At 36.5% G+C, this 26201-nt stretch overlaps 2 protein-coding genes across 14 annotated transcripts in view; both read right to left on the bottom strand.

Annotated features, from left to right (window-relative positions):
- ETV1 (ETS variant transcription factor 1) overlaps window positions 1–20162 on the bottom strand; it is a 113894-nt gene extending 93732 nt beyond the window's left edge. The window contains exon 1 of the mRNA XM_054059231.1: window positions 20038–20162. The gene's annotated coding sequence lies outside the window, so the exon portion shown is untranslated. The remainder of the gene's footprint in view (window positions 1–20037) is intronic.
- Window positions 20163–21144: 982 nt separating this feature from the next.
- DGKB (diacylglycerol kinase beta) overlaps window positions 21145–26201 on the bottom strand; it is a 475249-nt gene continuing 470192 nt past the window's right edge. For 6 of the 13 annotated variants that reach the window (XM_054059507.1, XM_054059504.1, XM_054059502.1 and 3 more), the window contains one exon: window positions 21145–24641. In XM_054059507.1, coding sequence (XP_053915482.1) covers window positions 24534–24641 — 108 coding nt within the window. In that variant the 3' untranslated portion in view covers window positions 21145–24533. The remainder of the gene's footprint in view (window positions 24642–26201) is intronic. The other 7 variants (XM_054059508.1, XM_054059510.1, XM_054059511.1 and 4 more) reach the window with 4 other exon arrangements.

Raw genomic sequence — 26201 nt, 5'->3', positions numbered from 1 at the left:
GCCTTATACAGTAGGTCGCACTATTAGCTCTCTGGTGCTTATATAAGAGTGCAATAAACATACACATATAGACATTTCTCTCTCTTTCTGTAGTAAAAGGCAATACAAACTAATTTTATTTTTTTTAAAGAATAAACAACTAAGTTGCCAGTGATACAATATTTGTATCAGAAGTAGAATTATCTTCTTGAATAATTAAAAAAAAAACCTCAGAGTGGAAACTGTCTGTTAGAAGTAGCATGACAGGGAATTTTTAAAGAATTATCAATCAATGATCTTTTCCTGAACTGCTGAATGAAATCAAACCAAATTAATTTAGAACAGTTGGCTGGCTTTAAAAAATGCAAATTGCTTTTGACAGGTAAGTCTATTATAAATATGAGTCAGTTCATTATAAATATGAATCAAGTTTGCGTCAAATTAGCCATCATTTAGATACCTGATGTCCTAAAGCAAGATAAAGGGAAAACCTTAGAAATATTCCAATAATTAACTCTTAAATGATATGCAATAGAATGAGAGTGCCCTTTGTTGTTTCTGAGTATCTGCTTTATGGATTGTCAGAAACCTTCACTATCATAGGCTGGTCTAGTTGCCATCTTTCACAGCCCTAAACACACACAGAGAAGATGACAGAAAACAAACAATATCACAGTATGATATGTTTTAAGTCATGAGATCAGAAAACACCACTTACAGTAGATGTAAAGAAAAAAGAAAAAAAAGAGTGGAAAATGTTAATTTTTCTAAGTCAAGAAAAGGAACAAACCAACATCAAAAGTACACTGTGTTCTCAATTAAGACAGAGATGAGTGAAAATGTGATTTTCTTACCTACTATATGCACATAAGAAAAAAAACAGAGATCAGATTTGGAAACTGGAAATTCAATAATAGAAGTTAGATTAGATTGACTAACAAAATGTCTAAAGCACTGATGTATTAAAAAACCCCAAACAACCAGGAAATCTAATACAAACTTATTTGCTAGTCATAATGTAACGCAAGGTGAACAGACAAGCCCGTTCTGTGGGAATGCCAAAAGACGAGTGTGTAAAATCCACCCAGTTGAGAATGTCTGTCCCTGTTATCACAGCCACACCATCACAGCAGTAGTCACTGCTGCTCCACAGTGTCTGTCTTTCCCCTAAGCCAGTGGTGTGACCAGTTTAACTTCTAAATATTCACTGACAGAAAGGCTGCCTTTATGATTCTTTTCCCCTGCAAAAAGACCTCATGCACAGCACACACACATACAAACACACACACACTCTTCAAAGGTAAAGAGCATATTTGAGTACCTCAAGGAACAAATAGAGTACTGTTTTTATTGTTCTCCCTGTTGAAATACCTCTATTTGTGTTCCTAATTAAAACCTCAGCTCAGGTTAAAACCCAAATTCTTTGTTTCCACAGGTCCTTTTCCGATCCTTCCCAAATTCTCATTGACTAATTACAGATGCAAGGGAGGACAAGTCCACTGTCTCTTCATGAAAGAGAGAGAGATTGTCACTGCTTTTATTACGTTATCCAGGAAAATAGTGCTCCTCTCCCTCAACAACATTTGATTTGTGACTCCAGCAACAAAAAACTGGGACAAAATCAAGTAAAGTAAAGAAAAGGAACAACTTTGGCTTCACTTCTCTCTGCCTCAAGTAGTGGGCCAAGTACATCAGAAAGAAGGCTCTTCACACAAAGAAGTGATGTAATGTTTTCCTTATTGGATGAGGGACTAGTAAGAAAAATTATGGGCTGCAGTTTGTTGTCCAGTTTGCTGTGAGATAAGATGATCCTTATGCTTATCAAATTATAATTTGTATCTAGAAAAGAGATTTAAAACAAAACCCAATCAACAAACCCCTAAATTTACACTGAAGAGAATCAAATCCCACAGATCATTAACCTGTTCTATGCCAGAAGTCCATCAGGTACCTCAGAGCATTGCTCTCTTTTAGGATTTATCTTCTCTTTGTGAGCATATAGTGTATAAAAAGGCAGCACAGCAGCTGGACTGCACTACAGGGCTTAGTTCTCTTCCAGTGACCAAAGAAAACTGCTAAAATTCAGAGCAGAAACAACACTGAGTCATATATTAAATAAGCTAATCAACACATTTCTTAAAAATCTGCTTGAAAAAAAAAATCTGCAGCTGATTCTGAAACAAAAGGGATGAAATAAGTAACAGATAATTCTAAGGATGAATGTTCTTATTCAGTAGTGCTAGGGGTCAATTTTAAAAAGTAGAGAACATACGTTCCCTTTACCAGTTTCCAAAATTTTAATACTTTTATTTTAAAGGAGCTTTAAATTTGAAAAAAAAATACAGACATTGCGTCAAAGACTACCCAAAATTCTCCAGGAAGATTTTGCTTTTCTTATTAGAAAACAGACGTTTATTCACATTGCATTTTTTTCTAGATCTATATTCTCAAATAATTTTGACTTCTTTGCAACTGCAAGGCTTCATATATTAATCAACAAAATTAAATATTATTCTAATGAAACACAAAGCATGACTCATTTTGCTGGATCCAAATACAGTTTTGTATGAACAAAGAGATATCTTTGATGAAAAAGAACCGGAACAGTTAAATGTTACCACCAGTGGAACTGGAGGCGATAGATAAAACAAACATTTTTTACATAGGAACAAATACGACCCACTGTAACAAAATTGCTGAGGTGCACTTATTCCGGAAAGATATTCTTAGCCTGAGCAGTAAAGATTACAACACCTGGAACTCATTTGGAGCTATTAAATATCTGTGTTGTTTCACAAAAGTGAAATCCAATTCCATGAACTTTTGCAAAAAATTTCAGAAGGCTTAGATAAATTCTTGGAAAGACGAGGAAGCAGAGCACTCAAAGACCTACAGACTGAAAGCGATGAAACTGCGAAAGGTAATCTCCAAGTTTTATTGCCAGATACTTGTGAATTAAAGGGTTCCAGACAGTATGCCAGAGAAGCAGTTACAAAAATAAGAAAAGGAACAGTAGAGTAGTTGGTTCCTATCCTTAAAAAGTGTGAGCCCCAGTTTTCTTTCTGATCTTTGCCTTATTGTTTTGGCAAGTTGCCCGTTAATTTTTTTTAATGATATGGGCTTTCAAACAACTCAGAAATTCTCCTGAATTCTCTTGTGCACCTTCTAAGCACCATCATTTCCAATTTTCTCACTATTCAGTTTTGCTTTGGGTTTCAGGAAAAAAAAACACCCCAAACCCTCATCATATACCCCAAAATTTGCTGGACGTTACCGACTTTTCTGATTCATCTAAAATGCATTCAAGTTCAAAATCAAAAATGTGTTGGCATAAGCTATCATTACCATCAAAGAGCCAGTAAATGGAAGACCTAGGTCAAAGATATAGCATTAAGTTAAGAAAATTAAATTAGTCTAATGATTAACTATTTCTCCCCCCCAGCAGCTATTTGTCAACATATAAAGATGCAGTTTCCCAGCTTCATTTGACTGATGCTGGAGGAATTTAACCCGTCTTTCCTGTCTATTGATGTGTTAATGGAAACTAGCTCCTCTGCTCGGCTGGAAAATGTGTATTCCCATTCATGCTGTGTACCTAACCCTTGGAGATAAAGGTTAGAAGAATTAAAAAAAAAAGGGGGGGGGGGGCGGGGAGGGGGGTAGGTGTCTTGTGTTTCAGTTGAAATGCTAAGAGATTTCTTTCCTAACAAAGCCCTCAGAGTCCTTCAAATCCTTAAAGCCAGAGACAAAATTAACCTGAGCAAGAATTCACCAATTCTAAATTCCTAGACATCAAAATCTGTCTGTAGACATTGATAGAGGGGGATCATTCCATGCTGATGAAGTTCGCTAGGCTTGCTGTCTTGGATGGATCTAACTTCCGCATGGATAGTGACTACTCTCTCAGGCATACAAGCAAGCAAATAAAAATAGCTAATTGAGCTATTTCCTCTACAGAAGGGGAAGAAAGAATCATTGCTATTTTTATCTGCGGAAGCTGAGTACCTTCTGATTACTAACAAAAATTTGGGTCATGGAATTTATCTAAAAAGAACCCCATTAAAGCAATATACCTAAAAACATATTGAACTTTAAGAATGCCGATAGACCCATTGTCTTCAATGAAAGCATTCATATACTTAAATGCTCTTTTTAAATCATGTACCAAGCTACCATCTCCATAGCTAGCACCAAGTTTAGCAATATTGGAAAATATGAGGAAATATTTAACATTTTATTTGAAGTATTTAAGAGAAAAGACAACCCCAACAAAGGGGAGTTTGCTCAAGAAGAAGCAGAATTTTCCATTCAGTGCAGACAAGCAACACGGATGCTGAAATGTAAGGTCTGTTCCCAGAGTTCAAGAATCCACTAGAAACATCATATATGAGGTCTACATATTTAGGGGCTCACAAGTGAACCCTAATCTCACCGAGATTTGCAGAGTCAACTCTTGCTCTTAGACTGCTGCTAGTCTTTGCAATGTAATCCAATAACTCTACCTTTTTGCTATTTCAAGAGATAACTCAGTTTTTTGTGGATGTTCAGCAACTGCCAGATGAAAGCTTTGAGAAACTGAGCAGCTAAGAAGAACATAAACACAGGGCTATGAAACTGCCATTGGTTGGCTTCTTCAAAATTCAGTTATTCTGCTGTGAAATCATGTATGAAAGTATTTTGGTACCTTCAGGGCAAACCCAACATTTTGGTCTCCTTTTGTTTTTGGAAAAATAACCTGGCTTTTTTTTTTTGTTTTGTTTCAGCATGAAGATAAAAAAGAAATTCCTGTAAATCAAAAGATCATATGTACCCTTTAAGTTTTCATTACATAAGGCAGGATATATTTTTTCAAGAAATAATATAGTCATACCTTATAAAACACAAAAGATTTAGCTACGTAGTATAATTGATTGACTGGAATCAGAGATAAGACAGGCTATACTGGTGCAGTAGATGAACTGTGATGCTGTATCCTGGTTCCTATACTGTCATTGTCCCCATGCTCCTTCATGAACCTGGCATATCCTGTGTTTCTCTGAGATAAGACGTTGTATTCTTCCTCAGTTTCACATCAATTAAAAATAGGTCCTTTTGGGGAGAACTAGAGAGTCGCTGGAGAATTCTCAGCAGTCAGAAAGTTTAGACTGTCCTACTACAAACTCATGGTGTTCAGATCGTAACTGTTCTAACCTGCATCCCAGAAAGAAAATTTTAAACTTTTAAAGTGCACAGATTTTAGTGTTTAAAGCAAGTTCCAGTCCAAGCAAGCTGTTTTTCAGGGAAAATGAGGAAGGTAAAAAACCAAACAAATAGGTAAATATATATATTGTGCAGAGTGGACCTGCTCTATGGTTCAGTGACAAAAAAAATAGAGTTATGGAGATAGTCAAAGATTACACTCTGGTGTGACAGGAGACAAAAACCGTGACTTAAAACAGCCATCAATGAAGGACAGACTGTTTGATGCAGAAGAGCAGGGGCACAAAGCCTTCTGAAAAAACTTGGAAGCTTTATGACTGCACACCTTTTTCACCAAGGATGACTTTAACCACAGTGATATCTGCTGGAATGGGAACACCTCAGGACAGAAGGAATCCACAAGATTTAGAGAATATACCAGGGACGATTTTTTGACACAGGCAGTGAAGATGCAAGGAGGGTATGCGTTCCTGGCACAGCTGCTACTCACAAATAAGAAAGAACTTCTTGGGAACGTGGTAGTTGGGTAACCTTGGCAGAATTGAGCAGAAGACAGTAGAGTTTAAGATCCTGAGACACGTAAAGAAGTCAAATAGTCAAATAAAATTTGTAGGCAAAATCATACAGGAAACTGCCTTGAGAGACAAAAGGGTCCAGGAGAGGTGGTTGACCTTCAACAGCCATCTCCTCAAAATATAGGAACCGTCCATTCCAATGTGCAAAAATTCAAGCACAGCCAGCTTGGCTGGATGGGGAACTCCTGACTGAGGTTAAATGCAAAAACACAGCAGCTTTCCAGTAATTAAAAGGGGCCGACAGGAAAGATGGACTCTGTCAGAGAGTGCAGTGATGATGAGGAGTAACAGTTTTAAGCTGAAAGAGGGTAGATTTGGATTAGATACTAGGAAGAAATTTTTACTGTGAGGGTGGTGGGGAACTGGAACAAGTCTCTCAGAGAAGTCATGGATGCCCTGTCCCTGGAGGCGTTCAAAGTCAGGCTTTGAGAAACCTGATCTAGTGGGAGGTGTCCATGCCCATGGCAAGAGGATTGGGACTAGGTGATCTTTGAGGTTCATTTCCATCCAAATGATTCTATGATTTTATGATAAAGAAAGTGGAAGCAATATTGGACTACCCAAAAAATATGAAAATTGGAAAGTCAGAGGTCAGAAGACAGGAGATGCAAAAGGTGATAAGAACCTCTTGCTTTCTTGGAAGAAAGACTAAGTGTGGGCCCACTGCTGAATGGGGCAGAGAAGTTAATGACAGAAGACAAGAAAAGAATGAGGTACATGATGTCAGCTTTGCTTTGCTTTAACTTGGAGACAGACCTGAAAGCAACCTTTACAAAGTCCTGGGGAACAACATTTTTGTTAAAATGAAGAGTGAAAGACTCTAATTTGATATGTAAAGCTATGGGACCAGACTGAACGAACTCATAGGCTGTTAAGGAAGCCAGCAAGTTTCACTGAGACACACTCTTCTGCAGTCTCTGAATGGTCAGGCATATGTGGGAGCTCTCTGAGAAATGGAGACAGGTAAGTGTCACATCTATTTTCAGGAAGGGCATATCTAGAGAACTACAGGTTGATCAGTTTAACCCGTGGGGCAGAAAAGAGGCAATGGACATAATTTGCAGGAAGGTAGTTTCCAGTTAGACATCTATTCCCAAAGAAGGCAGTCAGACACTGAAGTAGAGTCATAGAATCTCTGTCCTCAAAGTCTTCAAAACCTTGGCCTTGGTCTGAACTCAGACATTTTAGGCCTACAGGCCTGTTTTAAGTAGAAGGCTAAGATCAGATGATCTCCAGAGGTATCTATCTAAATTATTTTGTGATTCTAATTTGTGATTTTGTGCAAGGATATTTCACAAAAATTAACAAGAACTGCATTACTAACAAAAAATTAAAAGTGGAAGCTGCTTATGAAAACCTCGTGGTAAGCATTTTCTTTTTGATAAGGACAGAACTCCTAAAAATGTTCAGGGGAAAATATTTTGAATAATAAAAGAAATTAAACTACAGTTCTACGACCTTTTAAAAACTTGTATGTATCCCCTATGCTACAACATAATTGTCATGGTGTTCAACATGTTGGTGAACTAGACAAAAAAGACCTATCAATTAACAAGGGTAATCTAAGCCTCTCAGAAACTGAGAACACTCCTTCCTTTTCCTTTCACAAATCGGGTACTGATGGCTTTCATTCCAACAATTTGTGTATCTAGGAAAAAAAAATATTTGGAACTCTTATGTGATGTTACAAAGGAATTTGAGATTTGAATGCCAACTCATTTGGGTGCCTTTGAAAATGTGACTGTTTTTTCAAGCTTTTTTGCTGTTGTTGGTTTGGTGGTTGTTTTTTCTTTTTGCCAGTACCAAAGGGCATTTCACAATAGGGAAAAAAGTATCTCAAATTCTGTAGCTAAACTGTTGCAAGTGACTGCTTCATCTGTCATTTGCTCTATCAGTTGGCATTCCTGCAGATAAAAGAAGTCTTAGTGCCATGAGATGAGTAAGAAATTGGGTCCAATATAGTATGCTAGCAGACTGATTTCTCTCTCTCACACGCCTTCACATTGAGTGGGATGTGACTTGCCAAACCAAATCCAAAAGAACTAGTGGATTTGAATGTTAGCAGAGATGGGGGACAGTGTGTGTGTGTGAAATTAACATTATCATTAAAGCTGCCTGCAGTCCTAACTACACTTCAGATTGTGAATATACAGCTCAAGGATTTCTGCATTTTGCACAACACCACTTTCCTTCTTTAAAAAGAATGCTTGGTATTCTTAGTTATGAAGACAATATCAATAGAGTAAACATTATTTTAAAAGGGAAAAAAATTTGATTTAAAGACCAGCCCAACAGATCTAGTAATTGAAACAGCACCTCTTAATTAGTCATTACATTTAAACTTATAACTACTGTATTTATAGCATTTTTCAGTTCATATCTATGCATATGTAGCTATATATATTTAATAAACAATTATTCTTTTGCTAAATGGTGCCAGCTGAAATAATGATCAGATTCAATAGCCTGCATGTCCCTTGTGAGGTACTGACAAACAGCTACTCATTTTAAAAGTTGAAGAAACTAAATGTCTCACAATCTCCACTTCAAACACTGTGACTTCTGTTATAAAACTGAGATATTATGAAGGACAATGGCATAAAATACACTTGAGAAAACTTAGAATTTATCAGTATCTACATCAAATATACGGCTTGAGAATCTCCTGCTATGCACAAGGGTAGTTTGACTAAAGCTGAGCAACCTGTGTCCAATGAACTACAGCCATTTGGCTCCTCATGCACTCCTGCCTGTCTGTCCTGGAGGAAATGGGGGCTCTGGAAGGTGAGGCTGAGGGCTCGGTAGGAAACCCCTTCTTAGCCTGCCACTAATTACTAGTTCCTCATTTCTTCAGCTGTCAACTACAACATATGTGAAACCTACCAATTCAGAAAGAAATCCAAGTCCTTGACCTGAGGCATTGATTCCTTAGGAAACAGATGCTCTATTTACTAATTTGTTCTCCAAAATCACACTCTAGTTTTGGTCCAAGGTATATTTAAAGAGCAACTTCGAAAGGAAAGGATACCTTCCACCCCAGTATATCAAGCCTCTTGATAGAGAGCTCTTGTAGAGGATGAGGGCACAAGTCCCTTCAGGCAGGTGGGGTTTGGGGCTAATTCTTGCCATAGAAGTGTTCTTAGCTCTTTCCCACTTGTTAGAAGAATCGCACAGGCGCCCTGTCCTTACAGTTCCATTTACCAAAAATCTTGTCTATTGCTTCCTCTTTCCCCTCCTCTAGTTGAATTCTTTCTCCAACTTTGCAAATCGTTTCAGGCTTCAGAAAATGGACCACTTGCCAAATCACATAGCTGTACAAAACCTCCACTCAGGCCCATTTAAAAGGCCCACGCTATTTGTATTCACTGAGAATAGTGCATGTCCTTTCACAGGGGCTGGGACATTGTCGGTCTAGCGCTAGTCTTTCAGCTGGTAATAAATCAACTCCACTGACTCTGGGGCGACTACTCCTATTCACCTCAGCTGAGAGCCTGTCCCCAGTGCTGAAATGTCAATCCGATGAGTTAGTATCTATTTCCCTAAAATTCCTTCTGGGCATTGATTGTTTTCGCCTTCCCCCTTCGCACTACTGTGTGAAGTTGTTAGGAAACATTAAACACTGGAGACTAATTTTAACAGTGAATGTAGCGATCCTTTATATCAGCCTTGGTGGGCAAAGTAAACGCTGATCGTTCAGAATGAAAAGATAGCATATAAGTAATGACAGATAATAAAGACATACGATTGATCAAGTTTTCCATAAGTCGGTGAGAGTAATGCTAAGAGTTTTTGGCTAGAATAAACTGAGTATAGAGAGATCTTTAACGACATTTTCCCGCTCCTTACAAAAACTGCAGATTTTTGATTACTTCTGCAAATATTTGATACTGCAGTATAATTTCAAACCTTAGATATAATTTATAGATCTATATCATATACATTTCAGCTGAAATGTGATGTCCTTTCAAGTGATTTGTTTGGTCTGTGGGTATGGGAGAACATTTATCTTTACCAAAAAATGAGGAGTGATGTCTGATTAAAACAAATAAGTCTATTTTAGGTAAAGTAGTCGAAGTGTGCAGCTGGTCACTGCTTCTAGCATATCCCTTAAATTGGCTTAGACTATGCAATAGTAAAAGAACAACAGAAAGAGTTTAAAATTAATGTACTTAGCTGCATATTGGTGACAAAACTTTTGATTTCCATGGCATTTTTTTTCTTCAAGTATTTGTGATGATGATTTCATTTTGGAAGTCATGTGTGCTCCTTCTGCCTGTTACAAGCAATTTGCAGTATGTCTAAAATGAAATCATTATTCTCTAGGATCAGCTTTCAAAGTTATTCCCACTATATGAGTCCCCAAAGCAATAAAACAATGCCCTTGATAGACAAAAATTTTGCATGCAAAAAGGTTAACCCTAGTCTCCTTAGTCGGGTAAAATCCTCCATGTTTTGGAGTTAGAATTTCACCATTGTAGGGACTGCAAGACTGAACAACTAATGCATCTCCTTAACCTGCCGTTATGAGAGTCCTTTTGAGTTTCTCTGCTAATCTAATAGCTCTTTTGTTAAACTACAGGGCTATAAGGTTTGGTTTTTTTTATGCTTTGCATTATATTGTGGAAACATTAGCAAATGAAATAAATGTGAATTTGGCTTTCTAGGACTTAGAAGTATTCACTTTGAACTGTAAATTATTTATGATACTCAAAGAGACACTTTGTAAATAACAGGAAAGCATCAGAAATCAAATGCAGATTGTGGTATTTAGTCTTGTCTTGCCATTGTTAACTATTTCAGTTCCACAACATGGTTCAATAAATCAAGCGTGGCTTTTAGACATCTCTCCTAAAGGAATTAGAAATCAGCAGAAATAAATGAAGCTGTCTACAAGTGACAGCTACAAAGGGAAACCTAGAGAAAAGGGAAAAAAAAAAAAGTGCTCCTGTGAGCAGATGATAAAGCAGATGCTGTAAAACAACAGGGGGATTGCACCATTTCTTCTCCAGAATTGACGATCGTTTGATAAACAGCTAGTCATGCTCCTGGAAAACCCTGTCCATCAGTGCATATCAGTACAAATTAATGATGACATGTCCTGATTAAACTTGCTGTGCTGTGAAATGCAATGCATTATCTGCATGGCAGTAAATGAACAAATACTCACAGGGAGTAAAAAAGCAAGAAAAGCCAAGCATCTCAGATTAGGTGCTGAGTCCTAGATGCCTATGGTGACGTAGGTTATTAGTTGGCAAAATCAATCTTGGCTTGTATGTTTTGCAGGCTATAGCTTTTTGTTCTTTTCATTCAAAAGAGTTGTCTTGATTATGCCCATTCTGTAAATCTACGATAAATCAAAGTTCAAACCCTTCAGTGAAGTTTTTGTATCTCTTCATCAAACAATCCTCAGATAAGCTTGCACCCTGTGTATATCAACAAGCAGCCCCTGTTCGAAATAAATTGAATACTATAAACGTAGTAATGGTGAGATTACATGGCCCAACAGGAATTTTGCCAGAGAAAGAGCTAAGCAATTTCTCAATGAGAATTTGAGAGGTCTTCTAAACTTTCATTTTCTAGAATCAAAGGCAAATAATTTTATATTTTTAATGTAATTTAAAAAAGAGATAAGTTTCTTAGGTTTATTTTAAAGACTCTAATACTAGAGGTTTCATTTGGCTTTTATGTTCCGCAACATACAGGATAAAAACTCTTTTATAAGAGATATCTATGTTTCTTATTTAGAAAAAGAAAAAACACCAAAAAAAACAAGTCAAGCTTTTAACACTATTTCACTTTAATAAAGAGTTTCTGACAGAAGTGAAATAACTCTCTATGGAGTTAAACAAGCATTGCTTCTCAAGGAAGATAGCTTCACTGAATGAAAGACCTCTTCCGAAACAGGTAGGCTACCTTGGGGATCAGAGCCAGACTTTGCAACTCATACGACTGCTGAAAGAAAGGACCACTCAAGGAAGTAGGAACATGATTACCAGTACAGCTAGCAGAATCTTGAATTTCTTATCGCATCCACAGAACACATTGATTACAGTAGACTCAATCCAGATGGCTAGAGCCAGTCTGAGATATTTTTTGGAAATTCTTTATCCTGCTCTTACTTTAACATTCCAGTCAGAGTCCTATCTCACAAAATCTAGAGCTGATTAACTAAATAAAATTTAGCTGATTGACTTCACATTACAATGAGTGAGGCCCAAAGTTGTAATTTCTGTAAAGAAAATGCATAAGGCAGCGTTTGTGACATTTTGTTCATACTTCCGTTCAGGGGACAGACAGCAACAAAAAAATATCTTGGGAATCTTGGCAGAAGTACAATATTTAACTCTTTTAGTACTTAGTTTCCTCTGTACATATTACCTGGCTGGCAAATAAGCAGAAGGTAAAACATGTCCATTTTCCTGCATATGGTAAAGAAAAATTGCACAAGTTCTCTGAATTTTGAGTTCCTGTGTTAAGAGGGTCTAGGAGGAGAAGAATTAGCTATACAGCAAAAGAGCACATTAGAGTGGGGATGGAGTAACCGCTACTGTGTAGATTTAAGATAGTACTTCCTTCATTAAACAAGCTGAGAAAGCTGCAGAAACTCAGGCTATTATGTAGGCAGCCAATTCAGAAGGCTATAGCCAGTCAGCCTTCTCTTCACCTGGCTGCAAAGCCTGTGACATACCTGGTTCAGCCTGGCACACAGTGCCTTCAGCTTGTAGGCAGTCTCTAAAACAGAAAAACCCAAGACAGTGCAACTTTCCCCACCCCCCCCTTCCCTTTTCTTTCATGTGGACATCAACCTACTTCTTTTTATTTCTGAAATAAAGGTTTTAATTAAAGCTACCTTGTATACAACACACTGCACTTCAGCTCTGTTGCAAATAACACATTAATTTCCCCTGACTCCAAGTAATCTTACTTTCTTTCTTTTATCCCTGAACATATCTTGCCTAGGCAAACACCAATGGGAAATAACAGGTGGGGGCAACAAAACTGAGGTAGCTTACTGGAAATTATGACAAACTCTGCATTTTATTATTTATCTTTATTTTATAAATATATACTACTTTATTCTTGCAGACTTCCCCCACTAAAGTTATGGAATAAGCCTTAACAATGCAGCTTCTCACTGGAAACAAAGCAGTTACAGAAAGGAAGAGAGGAAATAAAGTATGTAGAAAGAGAGGGGATTATGCTTCATTCCAGAAATCACCACTGCTGTGCCACCCTGTAGGTTATAGGGAGTTACTAAGCCATGAATCTCTCTTTGTGACCTCAAGTAGTCATATTCAGCATTCAAGCTCTAATTTTGCATGCTCACATCACAGTTAGTGTAAAGGGACTTGTTATTTTACCTGAAAACTCAAGTCAAAATCCATGTTGTGAGATTTTTTATGCCTTTCTTTCCAGTCCTGAAACAGGTCACTAGCAAAATAATTAAATGTCAAAAAATTTCACAGCGCCAGCTTCCTTGTGATATACAGGAAAGACAGAAAGGATGTGACCTTGGTCTATTCAGTATCCCTCCAAAAGCCTCCAAGGTTGCTGGATTGGGATTGGTTTGGTTTTTATTTTTTCCTCCTACTGCCACCCCCTCCCCCGTTTTTTGGCAGGGGCGGGAAGAGGGGTTTTAAATAAGCACAAATTCAGGCCCCTTCTACTAGTGGGGAGAATACACTAGGAAGAAATGAAATGCCACTGCGTGTCACAATTGTTGTTTTGGCCAACAGAAGAGGGAAGAAATAAAAGTGTTTCAGAATAGAAAGCTGTAACAACATAAATCCTCTAGCTCGGCTCATGCTCCCTGCAGATCATGTGCAGATAGGACCTGCAAAGTAGTCATCGATGGGCTATAAATGTATCTGCCAATATAAAATTACACGGATATATCTCTGTTGCTCTAATATTTAAATGATGTAGCTGTGGACCAGAACTCCTATTGTGCTAGATGCTTTAACATAACAGGACATGGAGCTCCCTTCTCCTGGCCCCTATAAAAAAAGCCTGTGATTTAAAAGGAGTTCAGTACAGATATGTGGGAATATGAAAGAAAATGGTTTCTGATTTCTGTGGTAATAGCTGAAACTCGATCTTTTTGTAGATAATTGAAGGAAGGATTTGAAAGTAGGCGATGGAGTAGCTTTATAGATGTTTCCGGAGGAATTTTAATCAAATATAAGATCACTATATGCTAAACTCCCCAAAATCTTTGCTTTAAAATCTAAAACTACACATTACAGAATGTCATCGTGGCTTGCTTAGATATAGATCATACAAAGGGCTACTTGCCTTTGAACAGATCATACAAAATGAAAGTTCTAAACATAGAATGATTTTAGGTATAGACATAAAAATACCTTTTGTTAAGGTAGGCATAAGCTACTAAAGGCCTCATAAGTGAGGACAAATAGCTTGTGCATATCGTAACCAGAAGGGGTAGGGGCTTGGCAGGTGGGAGTCTGAAGATAGTTCCTGATAGAAGCCAAGACTGAACTGACAGACCAGGTATCCTTTAGAGGCAGATTCTGAACGGATCTGAGTAAGAAAATTTACAAAGGCTGTGACTGAAATCAAGATAACCAGGACTTTAATTAGAAGTGTATGAACAAAGCAAAGGAAGAAAACTAGCAGAGGGAAAACAAGGTGATGGAAAACCAAAGAAAAACTTCAAAGATTGAGGAGAATGCAGACAGTTATTTTGTGACTGAAGGTAAAGACAAAACAGTGATGAGCCAGAAGTCAGAGAAACACTAAGTAGCAGTCCAGTCTAATGACATGTATGGGAACAGCCGAATGATGATAAACAGTGATGGAAAGCAAAGAAATGAGGCCAAGAAACATGTACCTTCTCTATATTGGCTATGGCAATGTGACAAGTAAAATGATTGCCTTAACAAGTATTCTCAGTTCTCCTTTACCACTGGATTAGAGCAATGAGCTAATATTTTTTTAAAAGAAAATCATAAGTCACATGCAACATTTTTCTAAGGAATAAGATGTAGTTTTTAGGAAGGGTGGGTCTCATGGCAAGTAACCACTGTTTTTCTTCAGATTATAGTTGTGGAGAAAAAAGTGCCATAAAACACGTTGTTATGCTTTACACTAAGGATTGATAATCTAATAACACCAAAATGAATAAGCTATGAGACTGGCTTTTTACCATAGGACAGCACAAACTTGAAAGTGTACGATGGCTGCCAGAAATGACAAAACAGCAGAGGACACAGACATTAAACGATACTGCAAACAAAAAGCTGTATGTAAATGCAAGAGACTGAATATGTACAGTTTGTACATAATTTGCATACCTCTGACATATCACATGTTAATCAAGGCATGCACACATGCCCGCTTTTTAAATATTTTTTTCTTAATGTTTTTATATAGCACCTAGCAGTGGATATTTAAGCACTGGTTAAGGCCTGACTCACTACTGCGTCACTGCTGTTTTAAGCATAAAAGACAAGAAATCCAACAACAGCAGCTACTCTAGGCAGAAATAATCAGGAGTGGGTTGTGATATGCTGTACATAGATGTGGTTTTGCAGCACTGTGTTGGGGCCTCTTAAGGCAACAGTGCAGAATCTGATACCAAGTCAATATCCTGTTGGCCACTGAAGTCCAAAGAGGTTCAAAGAAACTATTTGTACTCAAGTTTGGTGCTACATTAGCCCACCAAGGTGATTCAAAGCACTAAGGCTAGATTTTTAAGGCTCTGAATAGTGAGAGGAGAGGGACATTTACACATAGGATAGGTAAAATTTACATTTGAATTGGGAAATGCAAAATAAAACACTATGTGTGAACTCCGGTCTAGTCAGAGCTTCAACATTTGCATGCCTTTGAGATTCAAAGGGCGGAGTTTAAGGACAAGTCCTTAACTGAGCGCAGGTCATAACATCAGTTATAGTACAGTGCTTGTCAAAAAAGTGAAGCTGATTTCTTCCTTAATCTGAGAAATTTCAGGTTTGCATTTCCCAGCAAAATGCCTAACCATCGATCAACATAGGTGAATCCAAATTGCAATACAGCATGTTGCAGCTAAGGCTTGTGGATGCAGAACAACAAAATTGGTAAGGACACAGGGAAAAGTGGGGAAACTGCAGGTGCAAGCATTCAGTAGTTTTTTGTAAACACGTGAATGCACAAAACTTCTCAATCTCTTTCCTAGGCTTCTTTGTAGATATTTTACTTGAGGCAGGAAAGATGTTCCAAGCTCTACCATAAGATATCAGAGATACAATCCTGGCTCTGCAACTGCAATGACAAACCAATGATTTCAATGGAGCTGGGAATTCAATTCATCATCCCTACTTCACTTTAACATTGTCTCAAACAAGTCTATAGTTCAATTACAATCTCCAAAGCTATGACTTAGTGTCACATTCTGCATTAGGACTTCAAACGCTCTCAAGGGGATCCTTATCAGTGTAGCACAAGTAGCATGACACCCAAATTTTATCTATATTGTAAGCTGCCATCTCCTATACAAGTAATTCTTCAGTGTTGATTATTCTTGCAAAAAGAAATTGACAGTGGCCATTGAAGAGCTATGCCAAAAGAAAAAAAAAAAAAGTGTTTTAACCGCTTAAAGGAACCAAGTAATTGAACAAATTGTGACTACATCCGCGTTTCTGTACCTTGCAAGCAGGCTTCTTCTAATCAAAGAAAATTTACAGATGAGGTTCTGTACGTAAGGGAAACTAGATTTGACAAAATATTCTCAATCCTTCCTTATGCAGTGGTGGCTGCACATTCTGATGAGGTTCATATCATAGCAACTCTCCAACATCATTTATAAACAAGTTAGAATGAAAGAATAAATGAGGTTGTAATGAGGCCAGCATTCCCCTCTTCTGTAATCTTCTACTGAGAAGAGATAGAAATGGCATTATGTGATTTTTTTCCTGCAAATCTCTGCTATCCTGTGGTGTTGGACCAGAAGGTACCTCAGGTTCCTTAAAACATGATTTTATTGCACTTGTTAAAATCTGCTTTTATATGTTATGTTATTGCACTGTGGTTTGTGGAGGTAGCACACAGCAGAAATAGTTAAAAATTACCATTTGTGCTATATTTGAGATAAGAAAATAGCACAAATATTGTGTTGATGAGTGAGTGTCATCAGTGGTAAGTTACAGACATTTATTAGCTATTAGTATTCCTACATTTCTGGACAGATGTCTCTCTAGAAATGACTAAAGGAAATTTAACCTTTTTCTGAACTTCTAAGAATTTTCTTTCGACTTCTGCCTACGAGTCTGATCCCAGGTATTATGTTCTGCTCTCAGCTGTCAACACAACTGTTCTGGTTGCATTTGAATGCTTTGACTAGCTCTCATGGTAGTACATATTTATATTCACAGACCAAAAGGGAACAATTGGCATCTGCAATAAGATTTATTTTTTTGTCCAAGACTCAGCATGCAAGCCAAGGAAAAACTACAAATCATTTCACACAGACTAATATCCCAACTCTTTGTCAAAGAAAGCCATTACATCTGATATAATGTCAGGCTTCCCACCAGAAGAAGAGAACCCTATCTTGTGCTGAAGGAACATAACGTTTTCTTAAAGCCCCATTAACCTCATACAAGTCCGCTCACCTCTTGTGCCAAGACCATAAAAATAAGACTGATGATTGTCAGAGCAAGGATTTTAACATCATTTTAATTGAGTTAGTCATTCTAACATTATTTAGTGATAAAGGTACAGGGACCAAAAGAGGAACAGCAAAACTTCAGATAGCGTACATGTTTTAGGTGACAGTAAGGTGAAAAGTGTTCACAGATCAGTTATCGCACAGTATTAGCTAATAATTCATTCAAAAGGCTGAGAGATGAATTGAAGGCTGCAGGATTTTGTGAACTACAGTGGCCCACGAATGCCTTATCAATGTGACTGAATGATTATTGTCAATTGAGTTAAAGTATATGTAGTACCTTAGAAGAAACACTTGCAAGCATTATATCTGTCTGGTCAATAATTAATTTTACAATACTTAGTCTAAAATAATCTTGTGTTATTTGCTTATTTTATAATAATTAGGATATCTTAATAATGGGATTTCCCTTCTTTAATTGTCTGCCCACTCTATTTTTAGGGAAAAGCAGAGTCCACTGCTGGTTTTTGAGAGGACTATAAAAATTTTTGGTAAATTTTTAGGCTACGTAAAATAATTTTTTGTTTAACGTTATTCTATTATTTCTGGTTTTCTTCAGTGACAAGATATACCTGTACTGACAAATTAATCTGAAACAGGAGGAATTATGAATCAAAAGTCAACTTTTTGAGGATAACTTTCAGGAAGTGTGCAGTTATTTGGATCATAAAAATACAGCCATGTTACATAAAGACTTTCATTTCAGGATCTTGAATAAATACTAACATTTTAAAAATTCTCCTAAGGGAGATAAGATAATTATGTTCAGATTGAAATAAAATAAGAGCATCATGTCATTTACTTTTTGCTTTTTAAAGTCAAAAGTCAGTTATACTACAATATTAGTTACTACATTAATGAAATAGAATTAATGAATGAAACAAATTAAAACTTTACATTTCCTTTTGACATTCAAACACAAAATATTTTGACATTGAAAAAGGTAAATCTGATTCTAGGGTAAAATGGAAATCTGGTGAAAAACAGATCATCAGGGAAGGTAGGTTCATCCACACAATTTTTTATATTTTACTGAAATGGTGGTGAAGAAATATTTTGTCAGTGCTAATGACAAATCGTGAAAAGTAAAAATTCCTTAATCTACATTTACATATAGTTGTAAGGTCATCCTACTTCGATAAATCCAAGACACCCATTTTTTCCTAAAACAACCTCAAGCTACCTAGAATTAGTGAGTTGTTGCCTTTTCCATCTGTAACAGGACTGAATTTAAACACATGGAAGCAAAGTTCAGGTCACATGGAATAGATCTTCCTGCATTTGCTTGGCTGCCTGCTTATGCGTACGCCATAAAAATATAGAATACAGCTTCTGAATCAAAGTTCTACTTCTCATAATTCTGGGGTAGAAAGACAGGTTTGGAACTCACTCTTATTTACTAAAAAATGCAGCAAACCAGCAAATCACTACATTTGAAAACCACACACCACACCTTTTGCAACAGTCAGGCAGAAATTACAGTGCCGATGGTCATTTTGTAAAGTCTGATTGCCTCACTGACGGATATACAAATCACTACTATTTCTGCAGAAAAAAATAGTAAGATAATAAATAAAATAAAATAGTAAGATTTTTTTTTTTTACTCAATGTAAATAAACTGACAGGCCTGAAGACTGACAACTTGCATTTTCTTATTGGCAGACAGAACACAACCCATAAGTATGAGTTTCGCCAAAAGAGTAAGGAGTGTTCACTTCCCTGTCCAGAAAAGCTACTTATTAATGCAAATTGCCATGCTCCTTCACAACATGCGAGATTGACCCTATGTAAACCAAAAAAAAAAAAGAAACAAAAGCTTCTTTCAAATAGATCAATCAGCAGCTAAGTCTCTTCAGTCATTGCCAACCATAGACTAAAAATCGACCTGAAGATTCACAATCTTTGCTTCTCACTCAGACCCAGCAAATAATTTTCCACTTGTATTAGAAATGGGCACCTCACTATGAACCCACTGTTTAACAATCAACACAACTACCACATTTCTATAAATAACAAAGCCCAATGATTATCACATAGTCTTTGTATGAGTCATGTTTAAAGAGAGCTCTGAGATGCTTCTCAGGTAGCCTCTTTGAATCATGAATCAGAAAGGAAAAAAAGCAGCCTCTGAAATACTACCATGCCCAGATTCTAGATGCCTAAAACGTATTGTTTCCTATTTATAGCTTCTAGCTGTCGTGCAGTTTCACATAGTGGAAGCCAGTGGTCATAGAGAAATTTCTTGCTCTACTTGTAAAATTAATTGAACCTGATAATGGGAAAGCTCCATCTGTATCCATGCCACAGACATACAAATCAGAAAAGGAAAGGTCACAACCCCTTCTTTCAAAATCAACTGAAAATCCATAGTTTGAGAGCCAACGAGGCACAAGATCCAGGAGTCTCCCCATGGCACAAACCCAGGTTGGGCAGACACCAGCAAATCTTTACCAACCTGAAGACAGTTTGTATCATCAGTCATTGCACACCCTCAGAGCCTCACACGCCACCAATTTTAACCTATTATTTTATATCTCATTAAAAGATTCAGCTTCCAGATCTCGCCTATGTTTTATTTATTTTCTAGCCAGGGCTACAGAAAGGCTTTTACTCACCTCAGCAGGACCACAATAAGTTTCCTTCCTTATGGACAGGGGAGGAAAAATAAAATGCTTTCAGACCTGATGGAGCTAGAGACAAGCAGCAATTATCTGACAAGAGTCTGACACGCTCTTCACCGCTCTTGCATAAAACATTGAGCAGTGCTTCTCAGTCCTACCTCAGCTTTCTAAATTTATTTATCTGTTTTCCTGCTAACGGCTTAGCAGTTTGGCAAAACTGCTATTTAACTGCAAGGGTAAATGTCTTCTTTTTTCAGGGTGTGAAAGCATCCAGAAATAAACAAAGCCCTCTTAAGTCCCTTACCTTCTTTTGACCATCCTTTAATTCTCTTCTTCTTCCCTCACCAATGTTTCTTCCTTCATATAAAGGACTCAGTTGTTCTCCATTTTCTTGGGCATAACCCCGATCAGACAAACTTTCTCTCCATGAAGAAAAGGACAGAAATACCACCCAAGTCCTTCAGCCCTAACTGTAAGGGTCAGGGGTCTCTAGATCAATCTAATTAATTCATTTCCTTGGCACATCACTGCCTGTTAACCCTGAGTACCTTCACCTGGTCTCCCAGGCCCTGGATCACCATTTCTGTGGGCTGCCTTCAAGAAACCCACCCCTTTCACACATCACTTGGAGCATCTGTTTTGTCATCCTGTGGCAGTGTTCTCTGATTTTCTCCTGCTTTCTTGTCTAGAGAAAATAATTCCTCATTTTTTTCCCCCAACTTTTGTAGCCATTCTCTCTAGTTACTCTTCCAGAGAGATGAAGGATAAGACTTCTCTAAGTGACTGTCTCCCAGAAAACCTTGGTCTTGCTATGATCCACCTCAGAATTATGAGCCCCAGAAGCCAGCTGAGGATGGAGGCAGTATGATACAGAGTAGTGCTAGTACCCTACATCGCTAATAATAACTGAATAGCTAGAGCCTCAGCAAACAAATATTAACTTATAGATTAAAAAAACCTTATTCTCCCTTTCTTACAATAATTATATAAAATCCACATATTCTTTGGCCACATTACTTCATACACTGATGTTTTGAAACACATTGAACTCTGCGACTTTATTTGCATGAAATAATTTTGGATATTAGGTAATCATTGTTCTATTTACATGTAATACTACAGGGTTGATAAGAATGATGAAATGTCAGAACATCTGCTTCTGCTTCATAAATACCAAGTGCTTCCTAGCTCATCAAAGTCTTAAGCATACCAGCGCATTACTTGATCCAGCATACACATACATACACCAGTGAGCCTAAATCGCGAGGTCTAAGCCCCTAGCTTTAAATAATCATGATTATATGCATAGAAGTATCTTCCAAGTACTGGAAACTGTAATAGTGTATTTATCACTGCAACAAATTCTGCTTCTACCTCCTTTTAGCAGGAACTCATGTGAAGTCAGTGTGATGCTAACTGATTTCAGAAGTTTCTTCCTGAGGCGTCACGTTCTTTCCTCAGCAAATTGCCCAGCTGCAGCTCTCTCGTAGGGAGATGAAAAATTTCCAGATCCAGTGTAAGATATAATTCCTACATATTTGTAATTTCCATTTATATTGCAAACATCATTTATGAGACCTTAAAGAATGCTTCGTTGTAAACAGTGGAAGGTTTACAGCTACTGCTCCTCAGTCAATGTATGAACAGCGCATCTATTTCAGCTGTATGAAGATACATGCATATATTCTTTTTTTTCACGTCATACATACACCGTTGTATTATTTCCATTATGTTAATTCTGTGCATACTGAAGTGAAAAAGGACCCCCTCAAGTTATCTTTCATTAAATGAAGCATTTTCCTTTCATACTATGTTTTATGTACTCTTAGATTTTCTTTTCATCGTCAATACTTTCAACCTGAGCATGGTTTCAAATTATTAGAAGCCATGCTAAAAAACCCAACCAAACAAGATTATTAGAAAGACAGACTGTCATTGCTGTGGTTAAGTACCAGTATAGTAAAACGACTGCTCCATTATCTTTTGCTACAGTGAGAATTTGATACATACTGACCAACAGGTCTGACTTACCTCTCATATGTCTAGTCAGAATTGTACGTAATTGTGATTACATGAACTGTGTATGTATTCCTTTTCATGTAAAAGCGTGTTGTGAACAATCTGCTGTCACAGACTGGCACAATTAAAATAGCATACATTATTAAATAATAGCTTATGTATAATTTTATTTGTTTTCAGAGTTACAATGTTCATAAGATAATCATATAGAACACATTATATATTATTGTTAAACACATTTTTGCCACAAAAGGTTGAGAGCATTGGTAGAAAATCCTATGTCAATTTATGTGAAAATATTTATCACCTATAACCATAATTTCATAAAACCAATGTACACTCTATGTAATATTATGCCAGCAAGTTCCTTCTTTTTGCAAATATCTTTTATTCTATACTTATGTACCTCTGCAGTTAAGATGTGCATCAAATGCTTCTGTGTGTGTGTTTGCAACAGACAGGAAAAAGTTTACTCCTATGATAACTGTAAATTTCAACACCACTGGACCCAAGAATGGGATATTATAAGTTCTTAGTTTTAGCAAATAATTGCCCTGATATTTTTCTCCCTAATGCTGAACATAATATTATTCACTCTTTACCTTCTAATGTTTATGGAACATAGACTGTATATTTCAAAGACGTAATCCTTACCAACTATACATGGACTTTTATTTCAATACCTGTTATATAAATTAGGACTCTGTTGAATTCTTATGCTGAGGAACAAATAATAGTAACTTTCTTTAAATACATGCACAGTACCGTGCACTACAAACTGATGTAGTATTATTTTTTTAATGGATGAATGAATTAATAGAAAAATAGATTCAATAAATCATTAACATTTTGAAGTCTAGATAAAAGTGGGAAATCATGCATTTCAAGCAAAGGTATTTTTCCTTGTTTGTTTTTTGATGAACTCTCTGAGAACTTAAGACATGCAGAGCTGAGAAGCAGCTTACTCTGAACAAATGTTCAATGTTAAGACTGCACAAAAAGTTTTGAATGAGATAGTTCACATGCAAGACTGAAAAAAGCTGCCATTCTTGGACTTCCTTTCAACATTAGACAGTGCTGTGCAAACTTCAGACAAGTCCCTGTATTATGATTTCTAAGCTGTTAGGAAGTCTCTCAGAGGGCTAAAAAAGTAAAAACCTGAGTAACTGCCTCCCCAAAATGTAGGACAATAAATGTTTTGACTCCAGACAGCAGACTACAAAAGGGGAATAGATAACAGTTTATCTTTTCCTTAAGAGATTATTTTAGGGGTTGCTTTTTGTCAACATTTTAGGGGATGAGTAAACTATGGATAGCATAAATTTATAAGTAATAATGACAACAAAATTATATCTAAGTTTAATTTTCCAATATTTAGAGTACATGTCTAGAGCTTGATACTTAGAGGATGTGTCTATGTCTAGCAATTTATGAAGCAAATGAAAAGTGAATATTTACTTGCAATTAATTTGATGTTTTTTCCTACCCCAACATTTGTCTGGACATTGAAAACATAATCAAAAGAACTGTAAATTTTCAGAAGTGAGTCTACTCCAGTGAGCTTGATTAAATATGCATTAACCCATTTCTCTGAAGCATCCTTCACTAGATCTTTGGTGGGAAATGCACTTTATTAGGCATGAGCTTTGGTTATTTGTGTGCGTATGCACTATGCTATCGGTCAATACACAGAATGATTTAAAGTTTGCATTAAAATAATTCTAGTGTTTCAACAAACAACACTGATGGCTACTTTCGCAAGTATTATTCTCTTCACTCCTGGCACGATCTCCTTAACCTTATAGTTCTTGCTCAAATTTGCATTGACTTCCAGTCTTACAAAAACTTACACAAGAGTAATCATGATCATTTGAATACTACACACAGTTAGATGTTTTCAGCAGGTACAGTTACTCACATACATAGGAGTTATCAGAATAAGATTTTAATGCTAAGCTGAATAAAAATATTCTCAGGGTAGAAAGAAATGGTAAACTAAAAACACAGATTAATGAGACCTGTAATAAACCTTACTCTGAAACAGGTCTAATTGGCTGTTGATGTGAGGATGTTTGATTCAAGAGATACTATTGAACCTATGGCACATGATCACTGTAGTAGAAAAAGCTGAAATGGAAAAGAGAGAAAAAACTAATTACTGATGGCATTCTCTTCCCATATTCCATGGCAGAATTAGCCCATATATTAGTAAATGGTAACGCATGCAACAAAAAATATGCTGTTTCACTTTATGTAAACATCTGCTTTCATCATGCAAAATGCCTACAAAACTGTGACAATATTTTTTTCTAGTAGCATAGTTTTACATTAGCTCAGTTACAGAAACCGTTAAACCGAAATCAATGATTTTGCATGTAGAAGATATTCTAAAATTCTTGAAATTTTTCCAGCATAAATATTCCAAAGCCCAACGAAGCTAATTAGTTTTCTAAAAACTAAACTACATAGGCTTATTCCTTGCTGTGGTTTCTTGTTCTTTTGATAATAGAAGAGAAAAGACCGGTTTTTGGAGGAGGTCCCATCAACATGGGGGCTTGGTTCTTGTGAGTAATTTTTATCTGGGGGAAGAAAGAAGAAAAAAGGAGTTGAGCTAGTTCAATTCCAAGTATCTCAGATGCCTAAGTCATCTTTATATGTGACTTTCAAACCTTCTTCATTTAATTTAAAATACCTGCATTTTTATGAATGATGATATTCAGTAAGCCAATCTACATGTAATCATTATTTCCACAAATACTTTAAATTATACATCCAATCAACATTAAAAATCATATGCAGTAAAATACATGCCTATATGGGACCTTACTTGTTGAATATGGGAGTTATTGCTCGCTGTTGAATATTTTACATATCTACAAGATGAATAAAGAATTTAAAAGTTGGAAAAGACATACATGCTGACCGACCAAGCGGTTGCCTATCATTATGATACAAATTATGTCTTTGTATGCTTTATTTATACATCTAATCAAGCCGTACTCCCCTTTTAACACGACAATGCTTAATTTCAAAATACTCATAATTAACAAAAGTCAAAAGTTAATACACAAAAAAGGTCAAAAAAGATGAACAGGCATTCTAATTTGTTAATTAATTGTTAATAGAATAGATTCAAATATTGAAAAGCCTATTTAAAACACTTTTATTCTGCTCTAAAGACTGCTCTAAAGCCACACGTTTTGATTTCTTTGATATAAAACTACGAATCACCTTAAATGAGACAACCTTAAAGTAGATTATGTCTGCAATTTTCTCTAATTCAAGTCTAAATTAGAGAAGACATTTTATGAATGTATGCTATGCTCAAAGCTAATTGAAAGCAATTATCAAAGTGGCATTTTGTCTGTGACTTTAAGATACATTGTAAGATAATAAATGATTCTCATTATGTAATAAAAAGGTCACATCTTGCCTTTGGGCTAGTGACACTAAGAGTTTTTCAAAAGCAATCCAAGACATTTTCTTTAGTGAACTACGACTAATACAAGAACCATCACTTATTAAATATCAGTTGTCACCTGCATAGTACCCACATCAGAGATGGGTATTTCTTTCACAAAGAAACACCACCTCATTAAAAACTGGAAAAATATATCTCTTAAAGTGCATACCTGACATTTTCAACTTAAAATGAATATCCTTCACTTGTCATTCACTAATAATAATGAAACAAAAAAATGTGTGTCACGTGGAGAGGCTCATTAAAATACAGATCAGGACATTTCTTGGGGTGGAAATTTACAATATAGGAGAGAGAAACATAAAAATCTCAACAGAATAAGTGGGTTGGTTTCACTCTATTAGAGCCCTCGCTTTGCTGTCCAAATGCTCATTTCCATGCCACCTGAGTTCATTAGTTTCAAATTTCATATGTGACCACTTTTTGTCAACATTGTTCATTAGTATTAAATTTAGCATATACGGGTTTGTGGGTTTTTTGCAACATAGATTAATTTCACACAGATAATAACTCTCACTGTCAAAACCTGGCAACAACATATTTTTCTCACAAGAAATTCTGCTTCAGGCACCAGTTTGGAAGCCAAATCTGTTGTTGGGTTAAATTGGTGTTATTCCATTGATGTCACTTTATATCAGCTGACGTTCTGGTCCTGGAA

The sequence above is a fragment of the Cuculus canorus genome, chromosome 2 (genome assembly GCF_017976375.1).
Source record: "Cuculus canorus isolate bCucCan1 chromosome 2, bCucCan1.pri, whole genome shotgun sequence".
Taxonomy (NCBI): Eukaryota; Metazoa; Chordata; class Aves; order Cuculiformes; family Cuculidae; genus Cuculus; species Cuculus canorus.
Note: the sequence above shows the minus strand (reverse complement) of the source record. Positions and strands in the feature narration are given on the sequence as shown.